This window comes from Girardinichthys multiradiatus, chromosome 10, assembly GCF_021462225.1.
Source record: "Girardinichthys multiradiatus isolate DD_20200921_A chromosome 10, DD_fGirMul_XY1, whole genome shotgun sequence".
NCBI classification, from domain to species: Eukaryota; Metazoa; Chordata; class Actinopteri; order Cyprinodontiformes; family Goodeidae; genus Girardinichthys; species Girardinichthys multiradiatus.
The window spans coordinates 9,905,420-9,929,446 of NC_061803.1; the positions used below are offsets into that span (position 1 = coordinate 9,905,420).

Sequence of the window (24,027 nt, forward strand, 5' to 3'; positions counted from 1 at the left end):
CGATAGAGATAAGCAGAAGACAACGGATGGGCAAATGGAATATTTTAAACTTTTACTGTGACAAATCCTCCCTTTAAAATGTGGTTAGAAGAATGTGTGTGAAATATACTTACAGTTTGGTCTGGAGTGCTGAAAATGTTGAGAGCAAAAATGTCAGTTTTATGCAATCTGGTAAAGAAAACAATTTATTATGAATCATTTTATTTTTATTTAACTATTCATTTAGATGCTTAGTCAGTTAACTCAAAGTGGTCTACACCTGCCTCTTAAGTTTTACAATAAACCTTTATAAATCTGGTTTTCTATTTTTTGTTAAAAAATAAAGAAATGCATCAGACACACCTAGTCTTGTGTAAAAAATATAGTTCTTTTTACTTTCACTGCTTTCTTTCACCATATCCAAGATGTATACTTTGTGTTATACATTTAATGTACTCACACAGCTAGGAGGCAGATTGTTACACCAAGCATGACTCCAAACAAGCAACCTGTGGGATAAAATGCGATGCTCCATAGTTCCTGGGGGCATTGGTTATGTTAGAGTTTGAAGTATAAATGGCTAGATAGAAAAGGATACATAGTTTTCAAAATCACATATATCCAGCTCCCCTTACTGTGATATCCCAAAATAAAATCCAGTGCAGTCCCTTGCTTTACGGAAGTCACCAAATTTGAAGAGAAGTCATTATTGAAAGACGTCCTACTTGTTTTCCTCTAACAAGCCTTAATGTATGTGGTCATAATGTGTTAAAATATGAAAAGGTTTGAGAGGTCTGAATATTTTTAAAAGGCCGTGTCTAAAAGTACTTAATAAAAACACGCTTTGCTTTTTTGCATTTTGGTGAGTTCTTGCAAACATAAAAACTTTATTAGTATTTTCCTCAATGTCATCACTTTTAATTTATTTTTAGATTTTAGACTTTGCCTTTGAAAATGTTGGTGAATATGACCTGGGTGTATTATTTCTGTACTTTTAACAATTTATGACAAACTCTCCTTGTTAAGTAGTTTATTTTACTGCAAAATGGTCCAGAGCTAATCTGACGTTTCCAGGAATGTTCTGTTAACTAAAAGAACTTGTAAAATAGATGTCATTATTTTAGACATTATTACACGGCACCAAATCCAGTGTGTCATACTGAGTAACTAGAGCGTTGCGAGCTAAATCCCTTTACAAACGGCATTGAACTTCATATCTTTCAATAAGACAGACATGCAGTTAAATGGTTTAGGAGCAACCCTGCTGCAATCATGCTGAGCAGGAATCCAATGTGCATAAAATGTTTTGATGTCAGTGCTCGTGATCAGAATGTTTTTCTGTGCTGGAGCACTGACTGAGGTTTGCAGCTGGCAGGTTGAGGGGTTTTTAGTGGTATTTATGTCTCCAGCAGATAAGGCCCTGGCAAGGTGAGCTAGACGTTAACTCAGAGCAGTGCAGTCAGGCTTGTGGCCAAATGTTGTCAGACTAATGCCGGCGAGCAGTCCAGGAGGAGCAGTCGCAGCATCTGGATAGTCAAGCTCCATTAGGCTCCTGGCTCTGTTTTACACCTGCTTGCATTACAGCCTTGTTGACAAATGGCAGAAGAGGTGGTGTGTGTGATATGAATCAGCTCAGGGGACCTCCAGCATGAATATCATTCCCCCTCCATTGCTCCCTCAGCTTTCCCCTCCTTTCTTTGCTGTTGTCGAGGAATTCTAGTAGCTGCCTGCCTGGGATTCTGTGGGACGGCATTAACTATTAACCTTGGTGAAGGGCTAAACACAGCCTCTGTCCTTGCTGTCACACTGCTGCTGGCAAAAGATAAGAACCCTTGCATTTACAATCTTTGTTGGTCTCATATCAGTCCAGGCAAATGCAGAATCCCCACAACTAATTAGCTAAGTACATCTGATGCAAGACATGAAATGAACATCTATGATATTTTGGGGAGTGTAGGAAGTCTTACAGATTATCTGCCTGATTGCCAAAATATGCAATTATTGCATGTTATTTATACATGTCAATGTGAAATTTCAATGTGCTCGCTTTCATTATTAATTTCAACGTTAAGATGCAGACCTGACATACTACAATTTTGTAGATGCCACTGTGTCAACAGCTTTGCTGTGTGATATTTTGGACCAATTAAAACTAAAATTATTCTCTCTTGCACTTTTTTTAATTGCTGTTGAGGTTTCATTTATTTGCCGTACACAATTATCCTGATAAGGGTCATGGGCGCCTTAAAGAATAGGTGAGAGATTAAGTACAGCCAGGACAAGGCACTTGACCTTCACATAAACAGGCAACCATGCATGCATCAGTCATCAGTCACCAGTTTACAGTTTTTAGTTTAGTTTAGTTTAGTTTAGTTTAGTTTAGTTTAGTTTAGTTTAGTTTAGTTTAGTTTAGTTTAGTTTAGTTTAGTTTGCTGTGACCGACTGGTGACCTGTCCAGGGTGTAGGCACCAGCTCCCTGTGACCCTAAGGGGACAAGTGGGTATAGACAATAGAAGGATGGATGAACATCAATATGAATTTTGAAACAAATACTCCACAGATACAGCTCTGCTTCAGTTTGTTGATAAAATGTATTTAAAATATTTTATTTGTGAATATGTTTTTTTTTTATACATTTTTAAAGATTCATCTTAAGCTTTAGACACTGTTATATTATTTGCTCAAGAAACTTTGCACTTAGCAAAATTTGCTTAGCAAAAAACACAACATAACTTAAAAATGTGATAATAAGTAGCTTAACTGTTAACATCAGTTTGTTCGGATACATGTATGCTCATCTGCTCATGACATTATAAGATGCGGGATCCTGCAGGGATCTAATTTAGGATCAATTTTATAAGCAAATTTCTAACCTCTGACAATATTTTCAAATGCTTTAGTATCAATACATTATCTCTCAATATACATAGATCTAAATCATATTTACATGAAAAGTAACAAATATTGTAATTTTTTTCTATCTAGATAGGAAAGAATTCAATTATGCAGGTGTCAACTACAAGTTTCCTTGGTGTTTTGGTTAAAATACCTAAACCAGAAGAATGATATTTATTTTGTTTCAGTAAAAATATTCCATATATATTGGGTTCATTGGGAAGCCTGTAGTGTTTATCAGAAGTACCTGATCAATCTTTGCTGTGTTTTCTTTTATTTGCATCTTGTATATTGTAATGTCACATAAGTAGCTACCTATCCTTCTTTCTTTCATATGGATTTTGTTTAGCAAAAGTTCAGTGGAATTGTGACATTTAGTTTGTGGTTGATTAGTCATGGCTCTTATAAGTCAATTTATAACCCTGAAGGTTTCTAATAGAAATAAATACTTAACTTGTGCTTTTATTTAAAAACGTTATTCTTTTGTTACTGTAAGTCTGTTTTCAGGATTAATAGGATTAATATTTTTTTCATACTAAAAATCAAGCCTGGTAAAGATTTGGAAATGGCATTTTTATTACAGAAGTCATGAAGTTCCTAGACAGTCTAATTGAAACAAAACAACTAAAAAATGTTTCAGTTACATTTTCTTTTAAAAACACTAGAGTTCTGGAAGATTAAACACACAGGCAGAGGCTGAGATGGATATTGATGTGTAATGCCCTTGGACTGAAGCCAGGGAGGTGAAAAGGGATAAAAGGGAAACAGTCACTGATATGTTGACTCAAGGTAATCCTTTAAAGAAGCTGTAGCTCTGTGTGTCGCCAATGCTTTGCTTAGTTCGTTCTTACTGCAGCGATAGAAAAACATCTCATTCACATCTGCCCATTGGATATACAGGTTCCCACCAGTTCATCCTTGTGTTCTCAGAAAGCTTAATGCAATGTGTTACGGCTAAAACACAACTTCTGAGCTGGAAGGGAGCCCGCTGTCTTCACTGTGAATGTCTTGTGCGATCCCTCAAGAAGAGCAAAGCGGCTATATGCATTTGCAATCAGTGTGCATTAGGGTCTGACAGTTTAACTCCTGCTATGGTCAACTGGCTCTCTACAGGCTAAACAGTAGCAACGATAAATCTGTTCACAAATTTTAACATGACATTTTTTCTTTCTCCCTTTCCTCCATGCTGCTGGTCTCTGCCACAGGAAGTTGAGGTAAGTGTCTACTTGTCTTTTGTTGTAAAACGTGCTGTGCAATGCCTTGGAAAGTATGAATACCCCTTGAACTTTTTCATGTCACGTCAAAACTACAAACCTCAGTGTGTTTTGTTTGCAATTTAATTGGTAGACGATGACCATAACTGAGAAGTGGAAAGAAAATGTTGCCTAGTTTTTACATTTTTTTTACGAACACAAAACTAAAAACTGTGATGTACGAATGTATTTAGCCCCTTTAAATAAAAATTCAGTGTCACAAACTTTATTTAGAACTTATTAATTAGAGAAACAGCCAAGAGGCCCATGGCATTGGCAAAGTCCAGACCAAAATCTAATTGAGAATCTGTGGCAAAGCTTTTAAATTGATCTTCACAGATACTCTCCATACAATTTCACTGAGGTTGAGCTATTTTGCAAAGAAGATGAGCAAAACCTTCAATCTTTAGATCTACAAGGCTGGTTGAAACACCCCAAATCACCAGCTGCTAGAATTGCTGCAAAAAAGAGGTTGACTCAGTGGGACAGAATTTTCCGATTTTTTGAGAATTTATAAGAAACGTGTATCACTTTTCTTCCACTTCACAATAATGCATTGCCTTGTGTTCAATAAAATCCATTGAAGTTTGATATTATACAGCGACAAATGTAAAAAAGTTTACAGGTTATAGATACTTTTCCAGGGCACGGTATGTGTTTGTTCAGTCACTTCTTACAGGCCGCCTGATGGGTTAGAGATAATTCTTTTTAAAGCCAAATCAATTTAATACAGCATAAATGTCTGCCGCAGTGGAGTGTAACCTTTGACTCCAACTCAGCTGCAACACAAACACATTCAGAGTTAGACGCATTAACATGCAAAACACAAACCGCTAAAAAACTTGCAGCCAAAGTCAAACTCACAGATGCTTCACTAATGATGAAATAATATGAAACACAACTCATGAATGATAATTTATTCTTTCTGAGCTGGAAACTGTAAGGTAAGAAGTCAAAGCATATTCCTCTTATCTCTCACTCTGTGCACAGTATCTGGAGCTGCCTTTTGGGTGTTCTTGTTCTGCTTGACTTGAGAGCTCAGTCTCCGTATCCGCTCACTAGAATAAGCCTGAGCTAAAATGATCAGACCTGATCCCCGGGGTCCTTGCTAGGACTTGCACCAAATAGTAAGCAGTTGATCCTCGCTGTCCTGACAGAAGGAGAAATGGGTCAGAGTGGATGTTGAAAAATGTGGGAAACAGAATGCATGATGCCTTCAGGGATCAACTTAAAAAACTGTTAGTTTGCAAATATTACCTCTGCAAATAGTGACGATGTATTTAAGTTTAGAACCTGCTTTGTGAAAATTACGTTTTGTTAGAAGCTATCTCTTTGAAATGCTTTGAAAATGAGTTTAACCAGGGAATAAAAACACACCACTTGTTGATTTGTTGAAGATCTTTGTGATCTCCCATGTTTGCACGGTTTTCACAGAACTGAACAGAAGTGTAAATTTTTTTATGTAAACTATGCTCCAACGTGTTGCCAAGTCAACGAGTCGATGAGGAAATCTCCACAACACAATAGTCAACATAATATATATACATTGACTTGCAAGGGTATTCATAACCCTTGAGCTTTTTCATATTTTTGTCAAGTTAAAGCCAGAGCTTACATTTGTTTTATTTGGATGTTATGTGATAGACCAACACAAAGGAGCAGACTGGTGTCAGGTGAAAGGAAACAATAAATTATTGTCCAGTTTTTGCAAATTAAAGTTCTAAAGTGTGGCATTTAAGATAAGATAAGATAAGATATTATTGATCTCTGCTTGTTTGAAGATAACATTATGTGCTTCAGTTGCATCAGTGCATATAAATACTGAACCATGTATATTAGAGTGGTGACTGAAAGTCACGGCAAGACAATAGGTATAAGGTATACTGACAGCCAGGAGGGAAAAAGGTGCAACAGGCACATAAGATCCTAATTATTTTTAAAGCAAAAGGGATTTCAGAGGTCAATGTGAATCAATTGAATTAAAAAGAAATGTGGATATTTTAGACATTTTATGTGATATTCTGCCATAGTTCTTTATTCATCCATTTCTTGAAGATATTTAGAAATGTAGTATGAAATTTAATTAAACATTGTCCAAAATGGATCAAATTCTTATAACAATTGTATCTGTTTAGCAATTTTTCACACAGTAATCTGATATACCAACTAAATTTGTAAGTATTATGTTTACATACAACATTACATTTTAAGTTTGTAAAAACCTAATAAATTAAACCTTCTTTTACATATGCATATTGTTTTAAAAAGTTACAAGTCTGAATTACATCATACATGGAGTAGACCACCCATAACAATCTAATGATTTGGATCCTGATGAACTTTTGTCAAGAAATCTAAGGAATTGGGTAAGCAATTAATAAAGCCCAGATCAGTTTACATACTTCACTGCTCCACTGCACATTGAGAGATAATTAGCTCCATGTCCATCCATCCATCCATCCATCCATCCAGCCATCCAGCCAAAGACAAACATCCATCCAGCAAAAGACAAACATCCATCCAGCAAAAGACAAACATCCATGCACACACACTTAAATGCAATGTAATCACAAGGGTCACACCTTAATACCCTGAGAAAACAGAACAGGCAAACTCCCTCCTGTGTTATGACTGAATATACGCTATATGAATTGTTCAAGTCAGCTATTGATGATATTTATAGCATATGGCTCACTTCTCATATATTCTTGAAATATGTATGCTTATCTGGATTTCCATTAATGCAAGAGCAAGCTACCCCTGTTGTTTTTTTCCCTGGCATAAATAATTAAATCAAATAATGCAAATGTATTTGTTTTACAGGATGACTACATCAGGAATGCTGAGGAGACCACTGGCTCTGATGAAAGTAAGTCAGAAAAAAATTTAAGTTTTTCTCTGAAGGAACAGATTAATCTAAGCTAGAAAGTAAAGAGCATTTTACATTACTATACACTGACAGTCACCATTACCAAGACAATAACATTTTCTGAAAAAAAATAAATAAAAGGAAGATGTCATTCGCCATTATGCATCATTTCTAGACAATAAAGTGGTGTGGTACACATTATAAAAGCACTGACTTCTTTTAATACTTGTTGAGGTCAGCTAGCTGGTGGGGAGCACTTGCCTATGGTGTCTCAGCTTTGCTGAGGGTGAGAACACAGCTGTGATTCAGAGAAGTAGAGGTTGTGCCTTTAGTTGGATCCATTAGTTTGTAAAAAGCCAGCTATAATTGCTTTTGTTGCTGAGGGCTCAAGTCAGAACTCCCACCAGGCTTCATTTTCATCCACAGGGGTCAGTTCCTTGCTGAGAAAAAGAAAATCTCACCTTTCGAAAATCAGCTGCGGAGGAAGAACAGAGAACATGTGAATGTAAAGTTTAGTTACCAGAAAAATAATATTTACTTAGGGCTTTTAGAGAATATACTCAAAGAGAATGTGCTTTTACAGATTTCCCACTTTCACTAACACTGCTATAAAAAAAATTGTTTTTAAGACTTTTAAAGCCTAAATATTGTGAAAACGTTTAATATTTCCTGTCACTCACTTCAGAAAGTGTAATGTGTGTATTATAAAGATTCATTACACACAGAGTGACACATTGTAAACCTTTATTTTGTGTAGTTTTCATAAATATGGCATACACATATTAAAAACCCAAAATTAAGTGTCAGAAAATATAAAAAATATTGCATAAGATCAATAGAAAAATGATATTTTAAACAGAAAACACCCTCACTACATGATGCCGCCAACCCCGTACTTCAGAATTGGGATGGTGTTCTCAGGGTTGCAAGCTGCCTCTTTTTGTCTCCAAATGTAACAATGCTCATGATGGCCCAACATTTCTATTGTAGTTTTATTAGGCCACAGGACGTGTCTCCAAACATGGAGGTCTTTGTCTCTGAGTGTATTTTAATCTTCCATAAACAGAAGAATTTCATGAATTGGCCTACAATAGGTTGGATTCCAACTTAGTGCCGGCAATGTGGACCAAACTCCTGCTCCGCTCGTACAGGGATGGCCTCTAATAAGGGGCCCCCAATTCCATACTCCTGGAGCACCCCCCACAGGGCATCACGAGGGACACAGTCGAATGCCTTCTCCAGGTCCACAAAACACATGTGGACTGGTTGGGCAAACTCCCATGAACCCTCGAGTACCCTATCGAGGTTATAGAGCTGGTCCAGTGTTCCACGGCCGGGACGAAAACCACACTGCTCCTCCTAAATCCGAGGTTCGACTATCAGCCAGACTCTCCTCTCCAATACACTGGCGTAGGCCTTACCAGGGAGGCCGAGGAATGTGATCCCCCTGTAGTTGGAACACACCCTCCGGTCACCCTTCTTATGAAGGGGGACCACCACCCTAGTCTGCCAGTCCAGAGGCACTGTCACCGACTGCCATGCAATGTTGAAGAGGCGTGTCAACCATGACTGCCCTACAACATCCAGAGACCTGAGGAACTCAGGGAGCATCTCATCCACCCCCGAAGCCTTGCCACCGCAGAGCTTTTTAACCACCTCGGTGACTTCAGCCGGGATGATGAAAGGGTCTAACCCTGAGTCCCCAGCCTCTGTTTCCACCAGGGCATGCGTGATGGCAGGATTGAGGAGATCCTCGAAGTACTCCTTCCACCACCCGATAATGTCCCCAGTCGAGGTCAGCAGCCTCCCACCCCCACTGTAAACAGTGTTGGCGAAGCACTGCTTCCCCCTCTTGGTGCACCGGACGGTTTGCCAGAATCGCTTCGAGGCCACCCGGTAGTCCTTCTCCATGGCCTCACCGAACTCCTCCCAGGCCTGAGTTTTTGCCTCTGCCACCGCCCGGGCCTCGGCATGCTTGGCCTCACAGTACCCGTCAGCCGCCTCAGGAGTCCAACAAGGCAACGACAGCCAATAGGACTCCTTCTTCAGCCTGACCATGTCCCTTACTGCCGGTGTCCACCACCGGGTTCGGGGATTGCTACCGCGATAGGTACTGCAGACCTTACAGCCGCAGCTACGGGCAGCCAAGGGCTCAGCCAGACGTTCCCAGCAGACCCTAACTATGCGCTTGGGCCTGCCAAGTCTGTCCGGCTTTCTCCTCCTCCAGCGGATCCAACTCACCACCAGGTGGTGATCAGTGGACAGCTCAGCCCCTCTCTTCACCCGAGTGTCCAAAACATGCGGCCGAAGTTCTGATGATACGACAACAAAGTCGATCATCGACCTCCTGCCTAGGGTGTCCTGGTGCCAAGTGCACTGATGGACACCCTTATGTTTGAACATGGTGTTAATTATGGACAATCCGTGACTAGCACACAAGTCCAATAACAAAACACCACTCGGATTCAGATCGGGGAGGCCATTCCCCCTAATCACGTCTCTCCAGGTGTCACTGTCGTTTCCCATGTGGGCGTTGAAGTCCCCCAGCAGAATAATGGAGTCCCCTGGAGGGGCACTATCCAGCACCCACGACAGGGACGCCAAGAAGGCTGGGTACTCCGCACTACCACTCGGCCCGTTGGCCGAAACGACAGTCAGAGACCTATCCCCAACCCGAAGACGCAGGGATGCAACCCTCTCATCCACTGGGGTAAACCCCAACACGAGACGGTTGAGCTGGGGGGGCAACAAACAAACCCACCCCGGCCCATCGCCTCTCCGCCGTGCGTGGAGGCGAGCCCGACTATTTCTAGTCGATATCTCTCGACCTCCCGCACAAGCTCAGACTCCTTCCCCCCCAGTGAGGTGACATTCCACATCCCTATAGCCAGCCTAAGCATCCAAGGATTGGGCCGCCGAGGTCTCCACCTTCGTCCGCTGCCCAATACCCTTTCCACCTGTCCCTCACGGTTCCCCCTACAGGTGGTGGGCCCACTGGGGGATGGCCTCGCATCTCTTGTTCGGGCTTGGCCTGGCCAGGTCCCGCTGGAGCAACCCGGCCACCAGGCGCTCTCCGACGAGTCCTGACCCCAGGCCTGGCTCCAGGGTGGGACCCTGGCTCCATCGTAGCAGGCGACGTCACGTGCCTCGATTTAGTAGTCCTCATGAAGGTGTCTTGAACCGCTCTTTGTCTGACCCGTCACCTAGAGACTGTTTGCCATGGGAGAGCCTACCAGGGGCATTTAAGCCCTAGACAACATAGCCTCTAAGATCATTCAAGCACTTAAACGCCTCCACCATGTTAAGGTGGCGGTTCAAGGAGGGGATAAATACATAATTATTCATTAATATCCAGAATCTAATAGATTCCTTTAAATAACCCATCAAATGAGCTACACTCGGTAGAGACCAAGTATTTTGCTCAACAAAAGATGATTTCTAAATGAAAATATCACAAAGAGAAAATCATGTTTAAATTTTTGCTATGCTGCTTGCAATAAGACATTTTACAACATAAATTAATCCCACTTGTATACATGTGGCTGTATAATGTTTCCACTTTATCTCCGGGGAAGATGATGGTGGTTGCTGTGCTTTTTTCTCTCTGAAAGGTCAGAATAATGAACTGTGTCATCAATCATTTCACACCCTCACCTTTAGGTGTGCTACTCACACATATTGTAGCTAATTAGCTGACCCGTTCCAGCAAGACCCTGCTGCAAGGGGAATGTTTGGGGGTTGGATTTAACACCTCACCTGCGCTGCCTTAAAGTGCAAAGAATCAGCTGAAGACTTTTCCCCACTGATTTGGACATACAACAATAGTCATAACTCATGTAATCTGAAAAAAAGCTTTACTTGCTGGAGTGTGGGCGGCGTTCTATTGAATACGATTGATTTTGTCCCCCATCACAGCTCCCTTTGGGACAAATTTTTTGCAGATCTAATTAATCAAAGATGTCTTCTTTGCAAATTTACCAAGACAGGAGAGACTCCTGGCAGGCATAGAAGCAGACCTGCAACAAAAGAACTAACAGGAAACTTCAGCCTCTGGCTGTGCCTTTCAAGTGAGTTGATTGAGACATCAGCTGGGCCCCAGTAATTGTATTTAAGGGATGTTTGTTGCAGAGCCCGATGTTTTAAAGAGCTGCCATACTTGACCCTGACATTTTCTGTATGAAACAATTTGACTTTCTTGCTTTTTGAATATTTTAAATAAAATGTTATTCTGTTTCTATACCTTTTACACATCTTAGAATATAATAGTCCTATAAGCTGACACTCTAATGGACCTGTCTCCCTTAGCACAATGGTTGACCAAACGTCTTTGCAGTGTGGGTTTTATTTTAGCCCAGAACCACCACTGTGCTTTTATAAAACATGATGGTCCTGTCCAAATCCCATGCACCATGTTTTGTTCAGGGATTCTAATATGAAAGCTTGCCAGTTATATGAGATGTAAAAGCAGATGGATTTCTGCAGCAACATGACAATAATAGGAGAAAATGGATGCAATGTATAGTCCCACAAAAACGTATTTCCCCCCTGATAGATTTAATTTTTTTTTTTAACTTTTTGTCACACTTAAATGTTTCAGATCATGAAACACTTTAAAATCAGATAATTACCAGACTGGTCTCATCTATTTAGGTGAATTCTTGATTCTACAGTTCTGGCACAAATCAGTAAACTCAGCTTTCAAAGAACAGTATTTTCTTAGGAAGGAGGATGGCTGGTTTGGACACTTTTGTTTTTTTATAACAAATGGAACATCAATTAAAAATTGCATTTTGTATTTACTCTGGTTATCTTTGTCTGATACTGTATGTGTTTGATGACCTAAACAAAATCGGTGTGGAAAAAAAGAGTTAAAACAGAAGAAATTAATGAGGAGGCAGATACTTTTTCACAGCACCATAGGTATAAAGCCAGTGGGCATGAATTTCTCGATAAAGCAGGAGAGCAGGTGGAAGGAAAACATACTCGATTTTGAGAATACATGAAGTCTTTGAGTTATATTTTTCCACGCAAAAGTGGAATAAGAATACTATATGAAGGATTTTTATGATTTGAAGCTTTGCTTTGCTGTCTGAATCTATATTAGAAAAACATCCAGCTTTGTTTCTATGAGAACAAACTGCAATGTCGTGATGCATTTTAACAAAAGACATAAAGTGAAAGTTTAGAGAATGTGCCTGTAACGAACTGAACTAAATAATAATGGTTCTATGATTAACAGTGGCAAACAGGGTATTTTATACATTGGTTATTTTTATTGTCTTTTGTCTTATGCTCACATAGCAATAGAGATCTGGCCTAGTTTTAGTGTGGCCCTCTACTGGCACAGAACAGTTTAAGTACTGGCATCAAATACCAGTCTAATATACAGTATCTCACAAAATTGGGTACACCACTCACATTTTTTGTAAATATTTTATTATATCTTTTCATGGGAAAGCACCAAAGAAGAAACTTTGATTCAATGTAAATTAGTCAGTGTACAGCTTGTATAATAGTGTAAATTCAAACTCACTTTTATTGCCATCGTTTTAAACATTAATAGCTGTGTGTTGAGTTAATTCGAGGGATAGTAAATTTACACTGTATTAGACTGATTCTGATCTTTATGGGAAGACTGGAAATTATTTGTGACATTGGATAATCATAAACCTGAGTAAACAAAGATCACGTGTTGTTCCTCAACGCTCTATTCTTGGGCCACTTTTATTTGCTGTTCCCCCTAGCTCATATTATGTACTACAATGTCTTTCACCACATATACAAGTCCTTCTCAAAAAATTAGCATATTGTGATAAAGTTCATTATTTTCTATAATGTAATGATGAAAATTTAATATTTATATATTTTAGATTCATTGCACACTAACTGAAATATTTCAGGTCTTTTATTGTCTTAATACGGATGATTTTGGCATACAGCTCATGAAAACCCAAAATTCCTATCTCACAAAATTAGCATATTTCATCCGACCAATAAAAGAAAAGTGTTTTTAATACAAAAAACGTCAATCTTCACATAATCATGTACAGTTATGCACTCAATACTTGGTCGGGAATCCTTTTGCAGAAATGACTGCTTCAATGCGGCGTGGCATGGAGGCAATCAGCCTGTGACACTGCTGAGGTCTTATGGAGGCCCAGGATGCTTCGATAGCGGCCTTTAGCTCATCCAGAGTTTAGGTCTTGAGTCTCTCAACGTTCTCTTCACAATATCCCACAGATTCTCTATGGGGTTCAGGTCAGGAAAGTTGGCAGGCCAATTGAGCACAGTGATACCATGGTCAGTAAACCATTTACCAGTGGTTTTGGCACTGTGAGCAGGTGCCAGGTCGTGCTGAAAAATGAAATCTTCATCTCCATAAAGCTTTTCAGCAGATGGAAGCATGAAGTGCTCCAAAATCTCCTGATAGCTAGCTGCATTGACCCTGCACTTGATAAAACACAGTGGACCAACACCAGCAGCTGACACGGCACCCCAGACCATCACTGACTGTGGGTACTTGACACTGGACTTCTGGCATTTTGGCATTTCCTTCTCCCCAGTCTTCCTCCAGACTCTGGCACCTTGATTTCCGAATGACATGCAGAATTTGCTTTCATCCGAAAAAAGTACTTTGGACCACTGAGCAACAGTCCAGTGCTGCTTCTCTGTAGCCCAGGTCTGGGGAATGTGGCACCTGTAGCCCATTTCCTGCACACGCCTGTGCACGGTGGCTGTGGATGTTTCTACTCCAGACTCAGTCCACTGCTTCCGCAGGTCCCCCAAGGTCTGGAATCGGCCCTTCTCCACAATCTTCCTCAGGGTCCGGTCACCTCTTCTCGTTGTGCAGCGTTTTCTGACACAATTTTTCCTTCCTACAGACTTCCCACTGAGGTGCCTTGATACAGCACTCTGGGAACAGCCTATTCGTTCAGAAATTTCTTTCTGTGTCTTACCCTCTTGCTTGAGGGTGTCAATAGTGGCCTTCTGGACAGCAGTCAGGTCGGCAGTCTTACCCATGATTGGGGTTTTGAGTGATGAACCAGGCTGGGAGTTTTAAAGGCCTCAGGAATCTTTTGCAGGTGTTTAGAGTTAACTCGTTGATTCAGATGATTAGGTTCATAGCTCGTTTAGAGACCCTTTTAATGATATGCTAATTTTGTGAGATAGGAATTTTGGGTTTTCATGAGCTGTATGCCAAAATCATCCGTATTAAGACAATAAAAGACCTGAAATATTTCAGTTAGTGTGCAATGAATCTAAAATATATGAATGTTAAATTTTCATCATGACATTATGGAAAATAATGAACTTTATCACAATATGCTAATTTTTTGAGAAGGACCTGTATGCTGATGATTCAGAGTCCACAAAAAGCACAGTCCACTACTGTGAGACCTGAAAACATTACCCTTTATGGTAGTTTTCCCTTAAAGGTCAAGAATTACTTTACAAATTTTTTGTTTTTTGTTCTTCCTTGTTGATGGCGGTCAGAGGGCTCGGTGGCGCCTGTGTATGGCAGCCTCACTTCTGTCAGTGTGCACCAGGGCAGCTGTGGCTACATTGTAGCTCACCACTGTCAGTGTGTGAATGTGTGTATGAATGGGTTAATGACTGATTGTAGTGTAAAGTGCTTTGGGGGTCTCTAGGGACTTGATAAAGCGCTGTATAAGTTCAGGCTATTTACCATTTACTTCCAGTTCTGTTTGCAGGTTCCATATTTAAATCTTGCCATATCTGCCATAAATTCCTAATGAGCTTTTGTATTGTACATTTTGAAAATAAATGAATGGATCAAGAACTCTGAAAAGTCCGGAAAAGCATGGAATTTTTACATGAACAATGTGTAGGAACCCTGGTTAACAAAATAACCCAGCAGTTGGTTGTTTTTAGTTGTCTGCCTCTAATAAGCACATTACAAGACGAGATAGACTCAATAACCTAATGAATAATTAACAAAAAGTATATTTTTGTGTTGTTTTAAATATTTTTTATCTTTATTTGACAGTATTTTTATGTTGGATTGGTTTGAGTAAGGTTTAAAGTCGTTTTCATTTGAGACTGGCAAAGCCTTTTATTATGGTTCACAGAGCAATCATGCTCATAGGTGCAATGAAATCTGTTTATTGCTCCTCTGCTCAGTCAAATAATAACTAAGCAGCGGCAAAAAAAAGTTTAGTGGTCACAAAATCCTTTATTTGAAATGCTTTTATAAAATGCAAGAGCTACAAGCGCAGTATGACTCGTTATTTTGACTTGGGGCTTTTTTGCGAAGCAATCATGCTAGAATTTCTCTTTGGGGGTCAATAAAGTTTTTCTGAAATTGTTTTTATACCTCAGCGGGAAATAGAGCTCACATAAATGGGTTTGCAATTTAATTAATCCAATCTCACTCATATAGTCTTTTTTTTTATGTTTTCGTAGCAACAGGTTAACTATATGTAACAAAACTAATATTAGGGACTGGAATGGGCAGTGCCGTTCCTGAGGGGCTGGTGCACTGCATGCTTTAGATAGTTCCCTGTTTAAACACACACATTTTAAATAAATGTGTCATTACCAGCCTTATTTGTTTTAGATTATGTCATTCACAGTTGAAGAGTACCTATGATAAAAATTAAAGAATTTTACATGCTTTGCAAGTGGGAAAGCCTGCATAATCAGCAGTGTATCAAATACTTGTCCCCACTGTGTTCAGCTTCCTGTTATTTCTTTAAGTCTCACCTTTGTTTAAACGGTGTATGCTGAATGAACAGCTGATATGCCTCGAATCTTTTCCCAGTGGCAACTTCCACACAGAAGATTCTTGTCATCAACACAACCTCTTAGTGCTAAGGTACAATGCAGATTTCTCCACCCCAACTTTACACCTATTTGCCAACTTGGCACTGTGACAAACACCCTTAGTAGTTCAGAGTTGTAATTTTAGGTTTAAGTCAACCCCACCACCCCATGCTCTATGCTACAAAAGGAGCTTATGTGACAACAACTGATGACAACATGCCTCCCTAACACTGTATGGCTTTTCCCCTGTTCAACAGAAAAACTCAGCAACTGCAAGTTTTCAGAAACTCAACCTGAGTGTAGACCTCATTTCTCTATATGTTACACCAGGATTTCATCAGCTGCCATCCCCAAGGCCTTAAAATTATTATTTTTACTATAGTTGCAGTCTGACTCTGTGTTGAATATTGCATGATTAACAGAAAATCCTTTAATAAACTTGCTAAAAAGGCTTCGAATGACCTATATTGAGTTGTAGAACTGTGGACAAGACGTATTAGTGACAACGGGCTATGAGCAAACTATTCAACGTAGTCATTTTCACAAAAACCCAAAGTTCTTAATTAAAGTGAAAATTATTTGCACATTTGTGTAAAAGATGATGAATCAAAAGCATTTTCACTGAATGCATCTTCATAACTTTTTGTCTTGAAGTTTGCAAAAAACTGTTGTAACAATTATCTTTGTTAAAACGCGCAAGGTAGAAAGGTAAGTAAAAAGCATAAGAACCAGATTAAAGAACCCTCAATAATAAACAATGTACTATAAAAGGCAATCATGCAACAACTCCATGAACATTTATGTTTTCTCATGTCATAGTATAAGTCCTCAATTTCATCCCACCCAGGTCCCTAAAGCGTTAGCTTATAACCAGCTTTGCAGAAATGTAGCTTTCTTCCATTTTGTTTGATGACCAAATTGACTGTGAAGCAGCTGCTCGGAGCTGAGTCAGGATTTCACAGCTTAAATTACTCTCAGAGACTCCCCCCGGCAACTAATTTTTTATTTTATTTGGAGCTTCTAAGTTTTCTGAGGCGACAAATAGACTGCGAAGGTGCGACATCCACTTTCCAGTGGCATTGACTATAGGTGCAGGTGGAGGATGCTGTGCTATTTCCGTCGCGATCTATCAGTGGAAAAGAAGTTGGCATTGAACCGTTCGACTGAGATGGGGAAAGAAAGAACAGAATGGGGGGCGCTGTAAGGGAGAAAAAGGGAATGCATGAGACCTGGGTGAGAGTGTATGTTTCTGTGTGAGCGAGAGGAGGCAATATGGGGAAAGACAGTGACGTGTTGACATGAGGGAAGCGAGATGTGGCAAGCCATGAGGAGAAGATGCTCAATCAGTACTGTCAGGTTTTATTGCAGTCAGAGACAAGTGCATGAGACTGCTGCAGGCGTTGCTACAGATGATGTACCGCCTCACTAATGACAACCAGGCGTCAATGTTTTTAGTAGTGCAGACAACTGGCTCATTTGAGAACACCCCTGGTATTATTTTCCACTGTGTACCTCTGGATTTTTATTGCACTTGCTTGTATAAAAGATAGTTTGTGAGAATGAAGGATAATTTCAGCCAATGTATTGAATAAACATAAATTGATAATGCAAAACAAATGGTAACTCCCCTGTTTTGCACATTCTCAACCAATCCCCTGATCATATACTCCCTTTTTCAGCTGATAAAAATAGAGATTTTCAGCTTCAAACTTTTTAGTTGTGATTGACACCTCTGCATTTGCAATGTTGATTTTTGCTGTGTGCTCACAGCTGTCGACACCACTAAGGACCCCTGCCAGAATGTGAAGTGCAGCCGGCATAAGGTGTGCGTTGCTCAGGGCTACCAGAGGGCCACGTGCATCAATCGCAAGAAACTGGAGCAAAGGTAGGAAAGGTCTCAAACCTTGAATAAGAATAGGTTTATGCTTGCATAAGATGATGTTTAACAGTATAACAGATTCCCGATTGGACAAGCAGTGCTTTTTCGAAATATTCATAAACTTTAGAACCATTATGTCGAAGAGGGATTTTGGGTCGGACCAAAGTGCAGACAAGAGCTTGGCAGCCGCATCTTAGTTTGTTCTCAAAAAGGTCAAAAACGTAACAAAAACACTGCAGGTATGAATCAGAGACAAAATCCAAAACTTACAAAACACTGCAGGTACCTTGGCAAAACGTAGCATAAGCGAAGCATAAACAAAACATAGTCATGGTAGGGAAAGGGGTAGTGACGAACACAAGGAACCAGCGACGAACAGAGACACCAAACCAACTAATATACTGGGGAAAGACAAAGGCAGGTAATCAAGGGAACTGAGAACAGGTGCGACAAGGAGGCAGGGAAGCAGCAGGAACAGGTGAAACAAATACAAAGGCTGAGGAAGAGTGAAAGGACTAAATAAACAACAGAAAACACAAACTATGCAAGAAAATAAATCAGAGGAGGAAATAAAGAACTAGAATAACTATGAACTGAAGTAAACAGAGAAACGAGAGGAGAACATAGAAACCACAACCTAAGAAATAAACAAAGAGCCATAAGGAGAATCTAAATTACAAAATAAACCATCACAAGAACCCACAAAGTCCAAAATGTCACTCCATGACATAACCCCCCTCAAGGTCGGATTCCAGATGACCTCTGGGAACTAACAAAAGTTAAAGGCAAAACAACCCACCCAGGGTGGGCGGCGAGGAAGCAGGCGCCTCGGAGGCCAGCGGTGAGGAAGCAGGCGCCTCGAAGGCCTGCGGCGAGGAAGCAGGCGCCCCGGAGGCCTGCGGCGAGGAAGCAGGCTGCCTGGAGTCTGGCAGTGGAGATGCCAGGCAAACCCATGAACCGAAGAGTCAGGCAATCTACGACGTGGCGAGATCCTCAGAGACTTGGACCTGGTGTCCGGCTTGGACCCAGGCAGAAACCCAGAAAACGTGGTCCTGGCGTCCGGCTCTGGTGTGTCAAGCTCTGGTGTGTCATGGTGTGCGTCAGGCTGCAGTGTGTCAGGCACTGATGTGTCATGGTGTGCGTCAGGCTGCAGTGTGTCAGGCAAAGAGTCAGGCTGCAGTGTGTCGGGCAAAGAGTCAGGCTGCAGTGTGTCGGGCAAAGAGTCAGGCTGCAGTGTGTCGGGCAAAGAGTCAGGCTGCAGTGTGTCGGGCAAAGAGTCAGGCTGCAGTGTGTCTGGCTCAGCAGAGTCAGGCTGAGAGTCATATTGTGAGCTTGACACCTCATAGTCAGGCAAAGACAAAAAGTCAGTCCGTATTTCCAGTAACACCCCCCAGAGGAAACTGAGCAGGTGCTCTGGACCAGGTCGTGAAGGTAACCCGACCACGGGCTCCTCCGAAGCATGATGTGAAAGTGGAGGCAGCTTGCCCACGGACTCCTCCGTGTCGTGACGAGGCTCTGTAGACCCGGCGACGGCCGGCTGAGGCTCTGTAGACCCGGCGACGGCCGGCTGAGGCTCTGTAGACCCGGCGGCGGCCGGCTGAGGCTCTGGCGGCTTGACTGCATGCTGTGAGTCCAACGGCTTGGCTGCATGCTGTGAGTCCAGCGGCTTGGCTGCATGTTGTGAGTCCAGCGGCTTGGCTGCAAGATCCTTGGAACTTTGTGCTGCCATTACTGCACAGAGAAGGGGGTCAAAGGGACCTCCAGCGGAGAGTGGAGCTGGAGCGTCTAGCCGTCCCTCTTCGAGAAACTCAGTAAGTAAAATGGTGTGCACATCAGCCAGATCCTGAGGATTGCTAATCAGGTGAGGAACACACTCTAGGCAATGTGACTTCATAAGTTCTTTCTTAATCTCCTGCAACCCGGCCTGAACCCATGGCGGAGCAGGAGGCCGCACCGACGACCGGAGACCAGCAGAGGGCGCTGGGTAACCGCCCACCAACTCCGGGGAAGATAGCCACGAGGAGGTCATGGCGGATGGACCCTCCATGGAAAAGTTAGATACACCCACCCGTACCTTCTCGGTGGCGACTGCCCACCGACGATGACGTCGTCCAGAGCAGGACGAAAACCCAGCCAGAAACTCTGCAGCGGCAGGTGGCGATGGGGGCAGCTCGGCTGGAGCTGCTGCAGACGTGCAACGCTTGCGGCGAGAACGACGTCGCTTGGAGGAGGATCGTGCTGTTGAGCAACGGTTCCGACCTGGCTCGAAACCCATATCTGCCCAGTCGGCCTCACCGAAGCATTCTTCCATCTCCTCCAGCAATAAAGGTGAGGGCGAAAGTTCCACCTCCTCACCGTACATAGTCCTTAGTGTCTCCACTTGCTGCTTTACCCAAAGCTTCAGCTCTGTAACATTGTCCGCTTGGTCCTCATGGCTGGTTCCTAATGTCGAAGAGAGATTTTGTGTCGGACCAAAGTGCAGACAAGAGCTTGGCAGCCGCATCTTAGTTTGTTCTCAAAAAGGTCAAAAACGTAACAAAAACACTGCATGTATGAATCAGAGACAAAATCCAAAACTTACAAAACACTGCAGGTACCTTGGCAAAACGTAGCATAAGCGAAGCATAAACAAAACATAGTCATGGTAGGGAAAGGGGTATTGACGAACACAAGGAACCAGTGACGAACAGAGACACCAAACCAACTAATATACTGGGGAAAGACAAAGGCAGGTAATCAAGGGAACTGAGAACAGGTGCGACAAGGAGGCAGGGAAGCAGAATAACTATGAACTAAAGTAAACAGAGAAACTAGAGGAGAACATAGAAACAACAACCTAAGAAATAAACAAAGAGCCATAAGGAGAATCTAAATTACAAAATAAACCATCACAAGAACCCACAAAGTCCAGTGGGCCCACCACCTGCAGGGGAAACCGTGAGGGACCGGTGCAAAGAGGATTGGGTGGCGGACGAAAGTGGAGACCTCAGCGGCCCAATCCCCGGATGCTTAGGCTGGCTCTAGGGACGTGGAATGTCACCTCGCTGGGGGGGAAGGAGCCTGAGCTTGTGCGGGAGGTCGAGAGATATCGACTAGAAATAGTCGGGCTCGCCTCCATGCACAGCGTGGGCTCTGGAACCCATCTCCTTGAGAGGGGTTGGACTCTCTTCTACTCTGGAGTGGCCCACGGTGAGAGGCGGCGGGCTGGTGTGGGTTTGCTTGTTGCCCCCCAGCTCAGCCGTCTCGTGTTGGGGTTTACCCCAGTGGATGAGAGGGTTGTATCCCTGCGCCTTCGGGCTGGGGATAGGTCTCTGACTGTCGTCTCGGCCTACGGGCCGAGCGGTAGTGCGGAGTACCGGCCTTCTTGGTGTCCCTGTCGGGGGTGCTGGATAGAGCCCCTCCCGGGGACTCCATTATTCTGCTGGCTGACTTCAACGCCCACGTGGGAAACGACAGTGACACCTGGGGAGGCGTGATCGGGAGGAATGGCCTCCCTGATCTGAATCCGAGTGGTGTTTTGTTATTGGACTTCTGTGCTAGTCACAGATTGTCCATAATGAACACCATGTTCAAACATAAGGGTGTCCATCAGTGCACTTGGCACCAGGATACCCTAGGCAGGAGGTTGATGATCAACTTTGTTGTATCATCAGACCTTCGGCCGCATGTTCTGGACACTCGGGTGAAGAGAGGGGCTGAGCTGTCCACTGATCACCACCTGGTGGTGAGTTGGATCCGCTGGACGAGGAGAAAGCCAGACAGACTTGGCAGGCACAAGCGCATACTGAGGGTCTGCTGGGAACACCTGGCGGAGCCCTCGGCCAGGGATGTATTCAACTCCCACCTCCGGGAGAGCTTTGACCAGATCCCGGGGGATGTTGGAGACATAGAGTCCGAGTGGACCATGTTCTCCGCATCTATTGCTGATGCTGCTGCCCGTAGCTGCGGCCGTAAGGTCTGCGATGCCTGTCGCGGCGGCAATCCCACAACCCGGTGGTGGACACCGGCAGTAAGGGATGCTGTGAAGCTGAAGAAGGTCTCCTATCGGCTGTGGCTGGCTTGTGGGACTCCTGAGGCAGCTGATGGGTACCGTGAGGCCAAGCGTGCTGCGGCCCGGGCTGTGGCAGAGGCAAAAACTCGGGTCTGGGAGGAGTTCGGTGAGGCCATGGAGAAGCGATTCTGGCAAACCGTCCGGCGCCTCAGGAGGGGGAAGCAGTGCTTCGCCAACACTGTTTATAGTGGGGGTGGGAGGCTGCTGACCTCGACTGAGGACAATATCGGGCGGTGGAAGGAGTACTTCGAGGATCTCCTCAATCCTGCCATCACACATTCCGTGGTGGAAACAGAGGCTGGGGACTCGGGGTTGGACTCTTTCATCACCCAGGCTGAAGTAACCGAGGTGGTTAAAAAGCTCCGCGGTGGCAAGGCTTCGGGGGTGGATGAGATCCGCCCTGAGTACCTCAAATCTCTGGATGTTGTTGGGCTGTCATGGTTGACACGCCTCTTCAACATTGCGTGGTGGTCGGGGACAGTGCCTCTGGACTGGCAGACTGGGGTGGTGGTCCCCTTTCATAAGAAGGGTGACCGGAGGGTGTGTTCCAACTACAGGGGGATCACACTCCTCAGCCTCCCTGGTAAGGCCTACGCCAGGGTATTGGAGAGGAGAGTCCGGCCGATAGTCAAACCTCGGCTTCAGGAGGAACAGTGTGGTTTTCGTCCCGGCCATGAAACACTGGACCAGCTCTATACCCTTTACAGGGTGCTCGAGGGTTCATGGGAGTTTGCCCAACCGGTTCACATGTGTTTTGTGGACCTGGAGAAGGCATTCGACTGTGCCCTGTGGGGGCCCTTTATTAGGGGCTATCTGGTCCCTGTACGAGCGGAGCAGGAGTTTGGTCTGCATTGCCGGCGCTAAGTCGGATCTGTTCCCGGTGCATGTTGGACTCCGGCAGGGCTGCCCTTTGTCACCGGTCATGTTCATAACTTTTATGGACAGGATTTCTAGATGCAGCCAAGGGCTGGAGGGGGTCTGGTTTGGGGACCTGTGGATTTCGTCTCTTCTTTTTGCAGATGACATGGTCTTGCTTGCCCCCTCTAGCCAAGACCTATAGCATGCGCTGTGGCGGTTCGCAGCCGAGTGTGAAGCGGCTGGGATGAAGATCAGCTCCTCCATGTCCGAGGCCATGGCACTCGACCGGAAAAGGGTGGCTTGTCCTCTTCAGGTTGGAGGGGAGTTCCTGCCTCAAGTGGAGGAGTTTAAGTATCTCGGGGTCTTGTTCACGAGTGAGGGAAGAATGGAGCGGGAGATCGACAGACGGATCGGTGCAGCTGCCACAGTAATGGGGGCACTGTGCCGGTCCGTTGCGGTGAAGAGAGAGCTGAGCCGAAAAGCAAAGCTCTCAATTTACCGGTCGGTCTATGTTCCTACCCTCACCTATGGCCATGAACTTTGGGTCATGACCGAAAGAACGAGATCCCGGATACAAGCGGCTGAAATGAGCTTCCTCCGTAGGGTGGCTGGGCACTCCCTTAGAGATAGGGTGAGGAGCTCGGCCATCAGGGAGGGGCTCGGAGTAGAGCCGCTGCTCCTCCACATTGAGAGGAGCCAGTTGAGGTGGCTCGGGCATCTATACTGGATGCCTCCTGGACGCCTTCCTCAGGAGGTGTTCCAGTCATGTCCCACCGGGAGGAGGCCCAGGGGACGGCCCAGGACACGCTGGAGGGACTATGTCTCTCGGCTGGCCTGGGAACGCCTTGGGCTCCACCCGGAGGAGCTGGAGGAGGTGTCTGGGGAGAGGGATGTCTGGGCGTCTCTGCTGAGTCTGCTGCCCCTGCGACCCGGTCCCGGATAAGCGGAAGATGACGAGTACGAGTAAACATTCTTATTTATAAAAATAAGATGATTCCAGCTTCAAAAAAGAACAGTAAAAATTATTTCAGTAAAAGCCCACAACGTCAAAATTGACAATAAATTGTTAACCCAAAAGATGAGTGTTTGTAAACCTATGCATGGCATTGCAGAACTTAGAAGTATGTTTCTCTCTTCACAAGGAGTCTTTCCTTTTCAGATGTAGGCATCTTTTCTAAAAGCATTTATCTGCCCCTGTGCTCATTTGTTCCACTTTGATTGAAAAGCAAATGTGCAGCGTTGCGGCCTGAAACGAATTAATGGAGTGAATTATTACTACCTGAGGAGTCTATCTGCAGCGATAGGCGTTTATCGTTTTCAATAAGGTGCATCATGTACAGACTCGCTGCTGAGCTGAGGTTTGGGGGGGTGTCGAACGGTGGGTAATAAGAGACAACACAGCCGCACCAAATCATCCAGCACCAATAAAAAGCAGCGGTAGCAGCTAAGCTTGATGCTG

General features: G+C 43.6%; 1 protein-coding gene across 1 annotated transcript in view; it reads left to right on the top strand.

Annotated features, from left to right (window-relative positions):
• The window catches only part of LOC124875718 (testican-2-like), a 60,448-nt gene that overhangs the window by 21,336 nt on the left and 15,085 nt on the right, over positions 1 to 24,027 (top strand). Inside the window, exons 2-4 of the mRNA XM_047378060.1 lie at positions 4,080 to 4,088; positions 6,951 to 6,996; positions 17,551 to 17,665. Of these exons, the coding sequence (XP_047234016.1) occupies positions 4,080 to 4,088; positions 6,951 to 6,996; positions 17,551 to 17,665 (170 nt within the window). The remainder of the gene's footprint in view (positions 1 to 4,079; positions 4,089 to 6,950; positions 6,997 to 17,550; positions 17,666 to 24,027) is intronic.